The 14157-nt window shown below is 39.7% G+C and overlaps 1 protein-coding gene across 1 annotated transcript in view; it reads right to left on the reverse strand.

Moving 5' to 3' along the window:
- Positions 1-9100: 9100 nt before the first annotated feature.
- The window catches only part of LOC146573760 (caM kinase-like vesicle-associated protein), a 61942-nt gene continuing 56885 nt past the window's right edge, over positions 9101-14157 (reverse strand). The window contains exon 11 of the mRNA XM_085273130.1: positions 9101-14067. Coding sequence (XP_085129256.1) covers positions 13705-14067 — 363 coding nt within the window. The 3' untranslated portion in view covers positions 9101-13704. The remainder of the gene's footprint in view (positions 14068-14157) is intronic.

Below are 14157 nucleotides of genomic sequence, written 5' to 3' on the forward strand. Positions count from 1 at the left end.
ATTGCAATCCTTTTTATTTTTTATTAACTACTTTCTATTTAATAAATAAGTTGCAGCAAGATTTCACCTTATACAGCGAGCTCATCGTGTAATGATAAGTTCATGTTTGAGTCAGCTGTGTTTTCAGCAGTGTCGGGCAAGTTACTTTGAAAAAATAATTAATTATAGTTACTAGTTACTTCTTTAAAAAAGTAACTGACTTAGTAACTGAGTTACAAGATTCTAAAAGTAATTAATTACTTGAAAAGTAACTAATGCGTTACTTAAAAAAAAAACCCTCTGTGGTCCAGGGTATAATTGGCCATTTTTAACTACTTTTGATTTTACCTTTGAAAACGATTTACTTTGCCTTGTTTCATCCTTTTCAGCACAACCTCGCGTGTCTGAATTTACAGTTATGTTTTCATTTTGACATACTGTAATAAAACAATTGATCTAAAAAACATAAAATCCGAGTAGAAAAAGTTATATTTTTTACTGTAACAACCACAAACATGTTTAATGAATCATAACTTTAAATGCAAATATAAATTGATAATTTTAAAATTATATGCACAAATTTTACAAACAACATCACAAGCCTGATACCTGCAGGTCTGACAGCAGCAGGTGCATCACTCCTGTTTTCTACCTGGAGACAGCAGTCGCCTTGTTGTCCTTACACACAACACAAAACTATCCACAACACTACACACTAACTACACAAGACAACACATCACTCCTAAAACTTCCACCTCTTCCTAAACAGCCAAATGTCATGTTGCCATATCATTCTTTGACTGGTGACATGGTGCATTTTTCCACCAACACGAAAGGGCAGGTTTGGGGGTTTTTTTGGTCATAAGCAGAGACTGCTTGCTAGCGCTGTCCTTAGACAGTAAACGTGATGAAACGCTGCGTATATATAGTTTGTCATGACTCTGGTTTTACGTGGCCTGTCTTAAAGTGGTCGTGTGATTGGCTTACCACGACTACTTTATTCTTCCTTAATCAAACAGCAGCACTCATGCCATTGTTTTGCCCCCTCAGCTCCAGGTGTTGTGCCAAAAAGTGATCGTTGGGCAGAAAGCGATTGCCGTCCGCGGGAGCGCGCGCAGCTGCTTAAAGCTGTAGCGCCCGCTTAACTTACATAGACAGCAACTTCCGCTTAACTGATATAAGGTACGGTAAGCTGAAGACAGCTTCAACCGTTAGTAACGCCGTTACTTGTAACGCCGTTATTCCCATCACTGGTTTTCAGACATTTTAAGGGATGTGGCCAAACTTCATATGACATGATATGAAATCTTTGGTCACTAGCAATAATCAGAAATGACTCTCTTGCCCTTTGAGAAAAGGTTTCATCTAGAATTTTACCCTTTATTTTTCAGACCGCATGAGGGCATTATGAGCTGCCATTGTTCTGTGTTCATCTGTTGTGCAATCGTTCATTAAATGCAGCTCTCTCAAGTCCCCTTACTCAGCACTAATATTTCCATCATATAATGACTCAGATGTTACGAGGTAATGGAAGTTCATGGAGGCAAACTGTGACCCACAGCACCCAAGGGGAACAGGCCAGAGCGGTGTCAGTTACATCAGACCAGAGTTTCTGCACCTCATAAAAGCCTTAATGGCACGGCTGACCTCCGATCAGCCCAACAGTGACTCGCTTTTTCTCTCAACAATCTAGGTCAGAATAAAGTGGCAGTGGAAGAAACAGAGATAGGTAAAAGAGGACAAAGACTAAAAGCCACTGGAGGAGCTGGCAGGTAGCTGGAAGTAGATATAATAGAAGAAGACAAGAAAATAAACCCAAGACAGAAAATGACTGTCTATACAAACAAACACAAGACAATTAAAAGCAAGTAATACAATAACTGGATGATGAAAACCTCTCACATACATCCTCACAGGATTTGCATCCATCCATCCTCTTTTCAGCTTCCCTGCTTTTTGATGCTAAATATATAAAACATGGAAAGTGCATGAAACAACATTTTATTTTGTAAAGGACAGAAAATGATTTCCAACATCACACACTTAAGGAATTGTGTCATATACTTGGTTTGTGAAGTTAAGTCATTTACTGTGATGTACTGAGAAACTGTCACTTGGGTGGGTCAGGGTTAGCATTGGGATTTATTCTGAGTAACAGTGGACCTCTGTGGTTAAGAAGAACAAAGATACTGGGCTTTAGATATACATGCATTAGACACCTAGGACACCCTTAGGTGCATTTATTCAACTGGTTACTAATGCAAATATCTAATCAGACAGCCACATGGCAGAAGCTCAATGCATTAAAGTATGTAGACATGTTGAGGACAAACTGCTGAAGTACAGTTTTCGAACACAACCATCTCTAGGGTTTACAGAGAATGGTCTGATCAACAGTTTTCTAGGTGAAAACCTTTGGTAATAACAGAAACCAGAGGATGATGGCCAGACTTTGGGGTGATAGAAAGCAGCAGTAATTCAAATAAAGACTCAGTGCACCCAAGGTATGCATGAGAGCATCTCTTAAAGCATAATACATCAAACCTTGAAGCAGATGGGCTCCTGCCACAGAAGATAACACTGGGCACCAGCAAAGATCAAGAATCTGAGGCTATAACTGGAGACCAGAAGATTAGTAAAATGTTGGTCTCATGAGTCACTGCTGTCACAGAATAGAGTCAGAATTTAGTTTAAACAACATGACCACATGGATCCATTCTGTCTTGTATCAACAGTTCGGGCTGGTGCTGGTATTATAATGTTGTGGGGCATGTGTTTTGGCACACTCTGAGCCCTTTAGTGCCAACTGAGCATCATTTAAATGCAATAGCCAACCTCAGTATTGCTGTTGACCATGTCCATCCTTCATGACCGCAGTGTAATCATCTGCTAATGGTTTCTTCCAGAAAGATAGCGGGCCATGTCACAAAGCTCAGATAACCTCAAACTGATGACAAATCTCCAGTAGCTATGTGATGCTATCATGCTAATATGTGACCAGAATCTCTGAGGGATGTTCCCAGCACCTTGTTAAATCTCTGACATGAGGAATTAAAGCTGTTCTGAAGGGAAAAGAATATCCAAGAGGGTCATAGTGAGGTTTAACTAATTAAAAGCCTGGTTGATGTTTGCGGTTGTTCTCTGGCAGCCAGTGTTATACAGTACAAGCACACCTTTAAGTAGGAACGTTTTCCCCATCAATACTAAGACAAGCAAGGATGTAAATAAATAAAGAAGGCTTCATCTCCCTTTGATGCTCAGACAAACTCAAAGGGTTCATAATTGATGGGAGCTAAATCATAATGAGCAAACAAGCAAAGTCAGTGATGTGGAAGATTTTGCTTTGACTTAAAAAAAGAAAAGATCAGAATGCAGATAACACTTGCTCTCAGATGTTCATACATAAGTGCATACATGTACACTACAGGTAAAATGTTTTAAAACACCCATTTTTTTCACTTTTTTAAATAAAATTTTTGCAGTTTAATGTCTTGTTGCTCTCTGAAATGAAAGCAAACAACCAAGCAACTGGAATTAAAAAAATAAATAAATCATGGAATGAATTTATAGACCAAAATGTATTCTAAACTTTTGACTCATCAAAGTAACTGCCTTTAGCAGATATAGCAGCTGAACACACCCATGTTCTTTCCACAATAGAAATCAAATATTCTTCAGAAAGTTCTTCCCATATCTGCTGCAGAAGTTCCCATAAATGTGGCACTTGTAGGTTGCTTTGCTTTCACTCTTCTGTCCAGTTCATCCCAAACCGGTTTGATGTGGTTTAAGTCTGGAGACCATCGTGTTCTTTTTTTCCTGAGGTAGTTCTGCCATAGCTTGGACTTGTGTTTTGGGTCATTATCTTGCCTCTCACTGACCCTGGATCCAGGAAAACAGCCCCAGACCATCACACTTCCTCCTCCATTGTCTGACAGTTGGTGCCACACACTGTGGAGCCATCCTTTCACCTACTCGATGGCGTACAAATCCTGCGTGATGAACCAAAGTTTTCAAATTTTGATTGACTGGTCCATAACACCTTCTTCCAGTCTTCAGTAGTCCAATGGCAGTGTTTAATGGCCCGGGAAAGCCTCTTTGTCTTATTCTGACATCTTAACAATGGCTTTCTTGCTGCAACTCGTCCTGTCAAACCTGCAGCTCAAAGTCTTCTCTTCACAGTTGAAACTGAGGCTTGCTTACTCTGACCACTATTGAGCTGTGTTTGAAGCTGTTGGCAAGTGAGCCGCCTATTACGCAAGCTGCTAACTCTCAGAAACTTGTTCTCTGATTCAGTTGTGGCTTTGAATCTGCCAGACCTCTTCCTGTTAGAGTTTGCCCCAGTTTCTGAGTGCCTTTGATGGTGAAGGGAACTGTACACCTTGACTTTCTTTGCAATTTCTCTGTATGAAAGACCTACATTTAAGTGTTATGATGGTCAGTCTCTCTTCCATTGTTAATTGCCTTTTTCTCGCCATTTTTGTAGCAACACTTTCTGCAGTAAAATAATGTTCAACGGATGCTCACGAGGCTATGGTACTACAGTGTGTTCCACCACTGCTTTTATGCAGACAGAGGGGATCGTAAGCACTCCAGAAAAGTTGGAACACCAGCTTTTAAGGCTTGATCAACCTTCATTGCTGCAGAACTGCTGGCAGTTCTCCACTTACCTTTGTGCCATTTCAAACTATTCACTGGACTTGTACGAATTGAACTGCAATAAATAACTAGAAAAATTGGGGCGCTCTAAAACGTTTGACTGTTAGTGCCTGTCACAAAGGTGGTTGAGACCGTTCTACAAAAAGAACTTTCATTGCTCAGTTTAGACTAAATGACACATCTGAATAAGTGACAATGACAACATGCCTGCTCCTTTTTTTTTAGAACAGGGTGGATTTGTTTCAGGATACAAGGAACAACATATCAGATTGTTTGAAAAACCATCACAGTGCATTCAGAGAGCATCAGATGGCGTCTGGGCTCTAGAGACTTCTGACGTCTCTTTTTCTCCTTATAGACAGGGCTCTGTTCCAACTGCTTATCTGATTCCTACCAGCGTACAGCGGAGGATGTACGGGGTGTTAGGTTGGGAGTCCCACGGTGCTGAATAGATGACACCAGTAACTGAGGTCAGCTTCCTGTGCTATGGCTGTCAAAATTATGTATGTCATCAACACGCAGATCACTTCTGATTCAGCCACCTCTGCCTCTGAATCATAAACCAGTTAAAACCAAGAAGCAGATCTACATGTTGGGAATTCAGCACCACTGACAACAAAAGGATGACCTATTACAATCTGATTGGACATTTCTGTGCTCCATTCTTTACAACACAATAGGGATGTGTTACTGTAGGGAATTATCTCCAAAGAGTCAAATCACATGACATAGTGCCAAGCTATGGCATCATTCAGTGGACTTTTCAGATGTGGAATTCGGCTCTGTCTTATCAGCGAGTCTCATCTGGTACTCTGCAGCTCAGAGGCAGGAGAGTCATTCTCTGGATAGCTCCCACAGTGAGAGCTGTCGGACAGTGCCTGCATTGTCAGGAAGGAAAAACCCAGAAGTCTGAGAGGCAGAAGTCTGGCACGAAACTGTGTTCTTGTTCACAAGCATCCTCCTGAGGATCAACGGAGCAGTATTAAAAACTAAGGCCAGTCTGTTGGAGAGATGATGAACTGACAGCAATTTAAAGTCTTTTTCTGGGACTTGTCATAAACGTGTTAAAGAATTCACCTCTAAAAGTATCTGGCAGTTTTATTTTACACAGTATTCTGGCCTTTGTAAACTGTCAGCCGTCGTTTTGTCAGACCTTCGTATACGCTAAACACAAACAGAGGAGGCTCAGGGGAAAGTGCGAAACAACCGCTGCAGACAAACAGCACCTGTCAAAGTAAAGCAGAGGAATGGGAGGGAGCACCACTGCTCTCTGCTGCATCTATGCAATCATAACAGGGGTCCTGCTCACACATGCATTTCATGCTATCAGCCAGCAGGTGGCATGTTGTCATCAGTACTGTTCATGGGGTTCAACTTCTTAGAAAATAAGTAAAAACACATGACACCTATAACACTTTAACTTATTCTATGATTTTATGTTGCCTGCAACATTTACTGACTGTGGTAGAGGTACTCGCACCAAATCCCCCAGTGCTACTTGAAGTGCTGGATTCCTAAACCCTATAATTAAATAAGGTATTATTGGCTAAATCTATTCAATAAAAACGTATCAACGCTACTAACATAACGATAAACTGTTAAGGATGTTGGAGTGGTCAAGCTGAGCTACTGTTAGGCACCTTAGTTTATTCTTGGAGCTCTTTGGAGTAGTCTTCCCAAAAATTCAGAAGCACAACATAATTAAGTGTATATTTGTGTATATAATAGTCTGTATTTAAGGAAGGAAACTATTAGCCTCATTCACTTATTCACATATAAATAAAAATGAGTGGGAAACATAAAAGGAACGTGTTGTTTACATTTAGCTTTATTCTCTGTTTAAAAGGCTTTTTCATGAAATACTAATAGTTAAATAAGATAAATAAGAGTACACAGAGTGATTCACAGCTCCAGTTACACTAAATAGGTTCAGTCAGTTTATCTATGAGTTTGTCTATTGAGAAATATCAGTATTTCAAAATTAACTTAATTGAACTTTATGTTGCGTGCTTATCACTGTTTAGCTCACACATGCATGTTTGTATGTTCAGGTAAGAAACTTCTATACTGCCGGTATTTTAATGTGAGCATATGTATTTAATGTTTGCATTGCAGGCATTTTGCTGTTCCTTCCACTGACGTGACTGCTGACTGAAACAAACCTGGTCACCAGAGGGCAGTGTCAGCTTTTCTCTCATATACCATACCAGCTCTCTACAGCATGACTGAAGTATTTGGAGTGAAGTGTGGAGACTGTTTTGCCATTCCAGTTATATTTGCATTTGTAAATGATTACACTGTTCGTGCTTTCTTTCTTTCGACATCCAACATCATCTTTCTGTGATTAGACCATTGTTGAACATACCTGAAAATCCATATATTTTTAAGTCAGTAACTCAGATCTTGTGCTTCATGTAGATCAATCAAGCACTGTGAAACAATAGAACCATAGATATGAAACAGTAAACTGGACAGCTCAGCAACACCGAAATGTTTGAAAGATCACACAAGGCAAAGTTCATGGTGGCAGAAGAATTTTGTTGGTTCAGAAAAACAATCTTGCATCATCTAGCAAAGTCAAGAACACTGAGATAAGCCAGTCATTGTCAAGATCTGCAGTCCAGAGATACCTTCATGAATGGAAATGCAGAGGACTGGTTACACTCTAGAAAAAGAAGAATGAGATCAGGCTTTCCCAGAAAACTTAAAAACAACAGAAAACAAACAAAAAAAAGATGTTATGTCATGAGCATGTGTAGCTGCCACTGGAACTGATGTTTACTGATCATGTGACTGCTCGTGTGAGCAGCAGGATGAACTGTGAAGTGTAGAGAGCTGTGCTCTCTGCACAGATTCAACCACATTTTGCAAAACTGAGCAGACAGCACATCACAGTTTAAAAGTGATTGGAGCAAATAAAGTAGCAGTAAAATTCTGGAAAAGCATCTCGATGAAGGAAGCAAAGCATTTGGTGACGTCTATGGATTCCAGATGTCAGACAATCACTTACTGCAAACAATTTTCATCAAAGTATTAAAAGCAATCTTTGTATTTAAAATGAAACAAAATTTAATAGAGAGCCTCTGAAAATGGCGGACTATGTGTAAAAACGGCTGTAATGCCAAAACTATCAGCGCAAACTTTTTGTACAATTCAAAATTCAAGTCTGTACTTCAGTCACACATGTACTGATTTACAGTCCACTGTGGTGGTGTACAGAGACAAAACTAAAACAAATAGGTCTTTGTTTAATAAGTTATGGACCTAATTTGTAAAACCATGTCTATAAGAAGTATAGCACTTAAGTGAAAGTGTCTATTTTTGACAATATTTAAACATGTATGTATCAATTATTATATATTGCCATTTGACAATTTTTTTCAGTATATATTTGATTCATCTTGGAAAAATACCACAGATTATGCTCAGTGTCCTTATTGCCCTAGAAATATCATATATAGACTGTAAAAACATATTACTAAAATATTTCTTGGCATTAATTTAGATGCATTTTTTTTAATTAACATTATTCATTGTCAAAGTTATACTATTATAGACTGTTTACAGATAATAACAACTGAAACATATACGTGTATTCTGTAGGATTTTAGAGTGAGAGGGAGGTAAGCAAGTTCATATGGGAATGATTTGTTTGATTTTCTTTTTAACCTGCATGCCAATAACTGAGTCTACAGCACATCTGTTAATCAATACCAGATTGAGGAAGAGGTAGTAACATCGACAAAAAGACCAAAAAGACCATCGATAAAAAGAAGAGATTCATTCTTGCTTGTTGCTGTAATTGCACATTATTGCACAAAATTTAGTTCCCAATGTGCAGTTATTGTCTTAGCTTTTAGCTTATATGTAAGCTTTGCCCAGAGGAAGAACATTTTTTGTATTCCATATGAATTTCTCTTCTCCTCTCAGCAAGGACGGACTCTGATCACTGGCATTTCATCTCCACGCAACTGCTTGAGAGAGTGAGGAAAAAGACGCTTCTCTCATCCTACCATTTTTAATGAAGTCATCCAATGACAAAAAGACAGAGTTAGGATCCCCTTGAGCCCTGATGGCTCTATCAATGGCTGCATACTATTGCAGAATGGGCATTAAAAAGAGAAAGTCTCACTAGAGGAAGCCTATTTAAACCCCGGAGGGCCTGGAGAGTGAGCTCTCTGCATTATTATTCCAGTGTGATGCAATTCAAGTGTCTTGGAAAGTGTCACCAAATGGCACTGCTGGGATTTTTCGAAACACGAGTTCACACCCCACGAGGATGGGTGCTAAGCTGGTGCTAATTGAGCGCGTGTAACACAGATGCTCTCCTCCGGGTTAGGGGGAAAGCAGAGTGTAATGACGCAGGCTCTTTCCCACATTTTCTCAAAATAATCTTCACTGGTTTGAAAGATGCTGTACACAATCTTTGCGCTTGGACGAGAAATAAGAGCTGATCGCACATGGATAAACAGATGAATCCAATTTTATTACCATCAAAGTCATCAACTCAGTCAAAGAGTACAGTACAGAGCTCACAAATGCAGGACAGGACCTACAGATGATCACTGGTCCTGGCAACATCACATCTACGAATACACCTGGAAGTGCTCGGCAAAATGAACAGACATGGGTTATTAAATACAGGGTTTATGAGTATGTATTGGGAAAAAGCATTGCTTCAAACTGTGCAACAGTATATGAACAGTATTTATTTGCCATCTAAACAAAGAGAACACACTACATGAAATAATCTATTCACATTAAAAAAATCTGATATCTTTCTGACTAAGCATCTTTTTAAAGATGAAATATTCATCCTAAACAATGTAAGAAAGATGGTGATGCAATCTGAACGATGCTTCGACTAATCTACTTTAAACACATTCAAAGAGATACTTTTATGAGTAAACGACTGTAACAAAAAAAAGGTCAAACTTGAGATCCTATTGTAAACCTTTTCTTTTTTCTTCCCATTTAGTTTCAAATGGAGAAATATATCTTTTTATTATATAATTGGACAGGTGTGCACAGTAAATATTCTTGACAACAGAGTGGGGAAATCAGACAAGCTGGCTGTGCATAAGCCATGACATACTACACTTGAATTAAGTCATAGCACTGGCAGAGTGGCTACTGTCTTCATGTGGCCCGTGTTTCGGGCTCATGGGAACTTACAGTCCACCCATTGAGACACATATGAATTTGACAGCAGCCATATGTCAGTGTCTATGTAGGTCAGTGGCCCTCATGGGCCTGACAGCTGAGAAAGGACTACAGACTTCTACTTACAGGTATGTGGACTGTATCGAAAGGACACCAGGAATCACAGTTTCTGCAGCCAGTCAAATATTGCTCTAACTCCACTAGAGTGATTACAGAGGTTTCCTTCTGTAGCTCATTATTAAAACTCAAGGGGATCAGTGATAAGAAAAGATGAGATTGTTATTACTGTTTATCAAGTATAAGCTGAAAAATCTATGAAATAAAAAGAGAGAGTAAGAGCCAAATAAATAAAAAGAAACATAGAAAAAAGCAAAATGATCATGTACATAAAGTTTTAAATAAATACATAATAGAAATAGTAAAAAAAAAAACACAGTGTAAATATGTGGTTGCACATCTCAGTACAATACAGGTCAACAAAGAGTAAGTGATGGTGCCCTAATTACAGCAAAGTCACCACAGTGCATGAAGTATTTTGAGTCGGTATCTGAACGCAAATGTTTTGAACAAGTCAAAGATGGCGGGATGTCACGAGGGCGTCTAAAAAAGAAAAGCTACAAAAAAATTTGGATGCATAGAACTGCTATGTAAAAATGGGAGGAAGAGAGTGGTGGGGTTGTTTCACATTAACAGCGGGGGCGCCAAAGGAACAGCAGCAGTTGATAGCGTAATGTACAGTATGCTTTTGAAAAGAACATTAGCCTTCACATGGCTTGTGGCAAGAGACGACAATGCTGTGGCCTGTGATAAGACAAAGCTGGCTGTAGCACATCTTTATCCACCAAGTGGGTGTAAAATGAACAGCAAAAGTGAGAAAGCATGCTGTTTTGGCTACTTCTACAAAGGTCTCTATGTACAGAATCTTTACACTTACAGCTATGAGGTTCTTTCCTGAGCAGGAACTTAGCAAAGAAACATAGTGTCTGTGTGTGCTTATGTGTGCAGCTGCCTCGTTCTAAACAACACTGGCTTAAAAACTCCCAGTCGCTGATTAAAAGCCCATTAACTGGTAAGTGGAGAATACAACAGACGGTAAAGATAGCCATATGTGTCAAGTGAGAGAAGTGCTCGTGATCTTCTTCAGGTGCGAATGTTAAGAAGCAAAACTTTTCTACCGATTCTACAAACAAATACTGGAATTGCGAGGATAACTGCAGGGAGAAGTTTCCCAAGTCGGCTCATTAAAGAGGAATCAAAGCTGTTTTCAGCACAATTATGTCTTCCATTATTCTCTTATCACTATGAGAAGAAATGGAAAGAAAATGTTAGCTGCAAGCCACAGCTTGACAGCAAATCGTTTTAGCCCTAAAACTAAAGATTTTGAAGTTAGTGTTTATATAATCTGACGCACACTGGGGGAGGTCAGGGGAAAAAAAGCACCGTACATGGGTAAAAAACAAAAACAGAAAAAGCCAAGGCAACGTAGCAGTCAGGCTCAGGAAAGGTAGCACACAGCTTCCATAAGATGATACTAATGCTGCAAGTGAAAGAGAAGCAGAGTCAGTGTCACCATGCTAGCAGCTAATGTACAGTGTGCAGCAGAGGTGGGACCAAGTCATTGTTTTGCAAGTCTCAAGTAAGTCTCAAGTCTTTATCCTCAAGTCTCAAGTCAAGTCTCAAGTAATGTCAGGCAAGTCAGAGTCGAGTCTCAAGTCACTGGTGTAAAAGTCCGAGTCAAGTCACAAGTCTGAAACTTTGAATTTCAAGTCCTTTCGAGTCTTTAAAAAAAAAAACGAAAAAAAGCATGTTGCAGTTATGCTAAATGTAAATATTAGACCATGTAATTTTAAAATCTGTGTTTTTCTCAACACATGACAAAATAGTGAACTTAGAAAATATACACAAATTGTGAAATTGCACCTCTTTAAAATGCAGCTCAATTAAACCTAGCTCCAAGAATAGTTTTCACCGACAGTTCTGAGATAAGCTGCATGTTATTCTTGGATGCGGTTGTAGGACCGGTGTTGTGCCAAAAAGTGATTGTCTGCCAAAAACTGATTTCCAATGTTTCTGTGTATTTTTTATGTGTAATATCTTTACGTATGTTCGTAAATAGACTTCGGTGAACAGGGTTTACAAAGGGGTTATATAGAGAATTAAAACAATATCTGTTTTTCAAGTATCTTTACAACTCTCTGCTATTGTACTTACATTATAACCAATCCGGTCCTTTATCCCCACTTAAAATATTTTTACAGAAATATTGTAATATTTGCTGCCATTTCTGCTGTCCTCTTGGCCAACTTACTCTTACAAAAGACATTTTTAATGTTAATGAGATTTTTTTTAACTGTTTAAATAAAGGTTATATAAAAGTCACTGCCAAAAACTGATTGCGGCTTCTACCTTGTTACACGAATGTTGTTTGTGGCTCAAGATGACTTTATGTCATCCATGAGGGATGCATTTGACATATGTTTCACATATTATAGCCCAACAAGTTACTTATAGCAGTTTAAATACGAGCAATCAGTTTTTGGCAAATACCGGAAATCAGTTTTTGGCAGACAATCACTTTTTGGCACAACACCGGCTTTAAAATCGCATGACAAAAATATCATACACATTAAAAAAAACTGTATCACCAACGTAGCCTGGACAACATTTGCTAGTTAGATGAAGTCAGCTATCTCATCGTAGCATATTTATACGCATATTTATAATCATACGGTTCTTGGAGTGAGTGCATACACTCATGAAGTTTAGTAACTTCAGGTCACTGCAACAAGCCCAGGTACAGTTTACCGACGGATGGGTACAGGACCTTGAAATGCACCGTGTAGAACGAAAGACCATCGTACGTATCATAAGTTTACCAGTCTCATAAATTGTCGTCATAAATACACATTCGTTAACCGTTTATTAATAGGACCTTTGAGCTCAACGGTAATTAATTAGCAGTGGAAATAATTTCTGGTACCCATCACAGAAATGTAGCAGTGACAATAATATTGTATGCTGTAATCGTACTGGGCAATTAGTGATACAAAAAACCTGTTTTATCCTGTGAATAAAAGTATATGTTTTTGTCAATGTACCATAATAACAGAGGCGAAACGCAATATTGTGTCAGGACAATTTACTATTTATGCACAATAAACAAAGGAGCATAGCGCGACAATTTCTGTTCAGCGTCAGACTTGCTTGTAACCTATATCACCAATTATGTTAAGAAAAATGACGCATTAACTACAACAGCAGACTGACCTTTGTGGAAATGCTTGGAGCAGACTAACCTGTGAGCTGGAGGGTTCTGGGACGTTATATTTGACCTTTGAATGGCTGCAATCCAGGCCACCCGTCGCCTCTTTGTTACTTCGGAAACATGGCTCGAACAATTTCTCTTCAACGACGTAATCCGATAACAACCGATCTCTTTACCCGTCGGCTTCCCGTGGCTGTCATGCGACCGGCTATTGCAGTTAATAATACAACGGCTTCTTGTGTTTCTTTTTATCGCTGTATAACTGATTTTAATTGAAAGCCTGCGTGCGCTAGTACCGCTTGCCACGAGTTCCCAGAATCCTTTGCGGTTCTACCCGTGAATGACGTCACATTTTCAATCTCTATATAATATGCATGTTAAATTTTGTATTTGGGGTAAAATATCAAGTCTTTTCAAGTAAACCGGTTCAAGTCCAATTCAAGTCCCAAGTCATTGGTGTAAAAGTCCAAGTCAAGTCACAAGTCTTAGAACATTTTTTCAAGTCAAGTCTAAAGTCATAAAATTAATGACTCGAGTCTGACTCGAGTCCAAGTCATGTGACTCGAGTCCACACCTCTGGTGTGCAGGAGTAGGTGGGGACTGCAGAAGTCAAACAGGGCGCGGGGGTGGGAGGTTGGTTTTTAACCCTGCTCATCACCAGCTTCAGCAGGTGTGTGAAGGGCAGCTGAAGCTTCACCGTTGCAACGCGATGCGGGCTCGTCCCCATGTGGAGCCGGGCTGGGCTGCTGATGGTCTTCGGCTGAGGGCGCCACCCCGGCCGAGGCCTCTGGTGCCGGTTGACTTTTCTCCGCTCCGGCGGGGAGCTCTGTGACCGGAGCGGTTGAACCCTCAGGTGCTGTGGCAGATGAAGGAGCAGGAGGGTCGGCAGCAGCCTGGGGAGCTGTGGAGTCTGCTGGGGCCCCGGCTGCAGGGTTTGCCGCCTTTGCGTCACTGTGCTCAGGTGCTCTCAGTCTCTTCATGATGGTGGTGACCCGAACAGCTTTCTGTGGGAGAATTAAGATCAAACTGAACTCAAATTGATGCTATAACCCCCCCCAAAAAATGCAACTAACAGTTACACAACACTGTACCGT

This window comes from Mchenga conophoros, linkage group LG5 (assembly GCF_057382185.1).
Source record: "Mchenga conophoros isolate Kocher_MC1m ecotype Shallow Benthic linkage group LG5, M_conophoros_male_GT1.1, whole genome shotgun sequence".
Classification (NCBI taxonomy): domain Eukaryota; kingdom Metazoa; phylum Chordata; class Actinopteri; order Cichliformes; family Cichlidae; genus Mchenga; species Mchenga conophoros.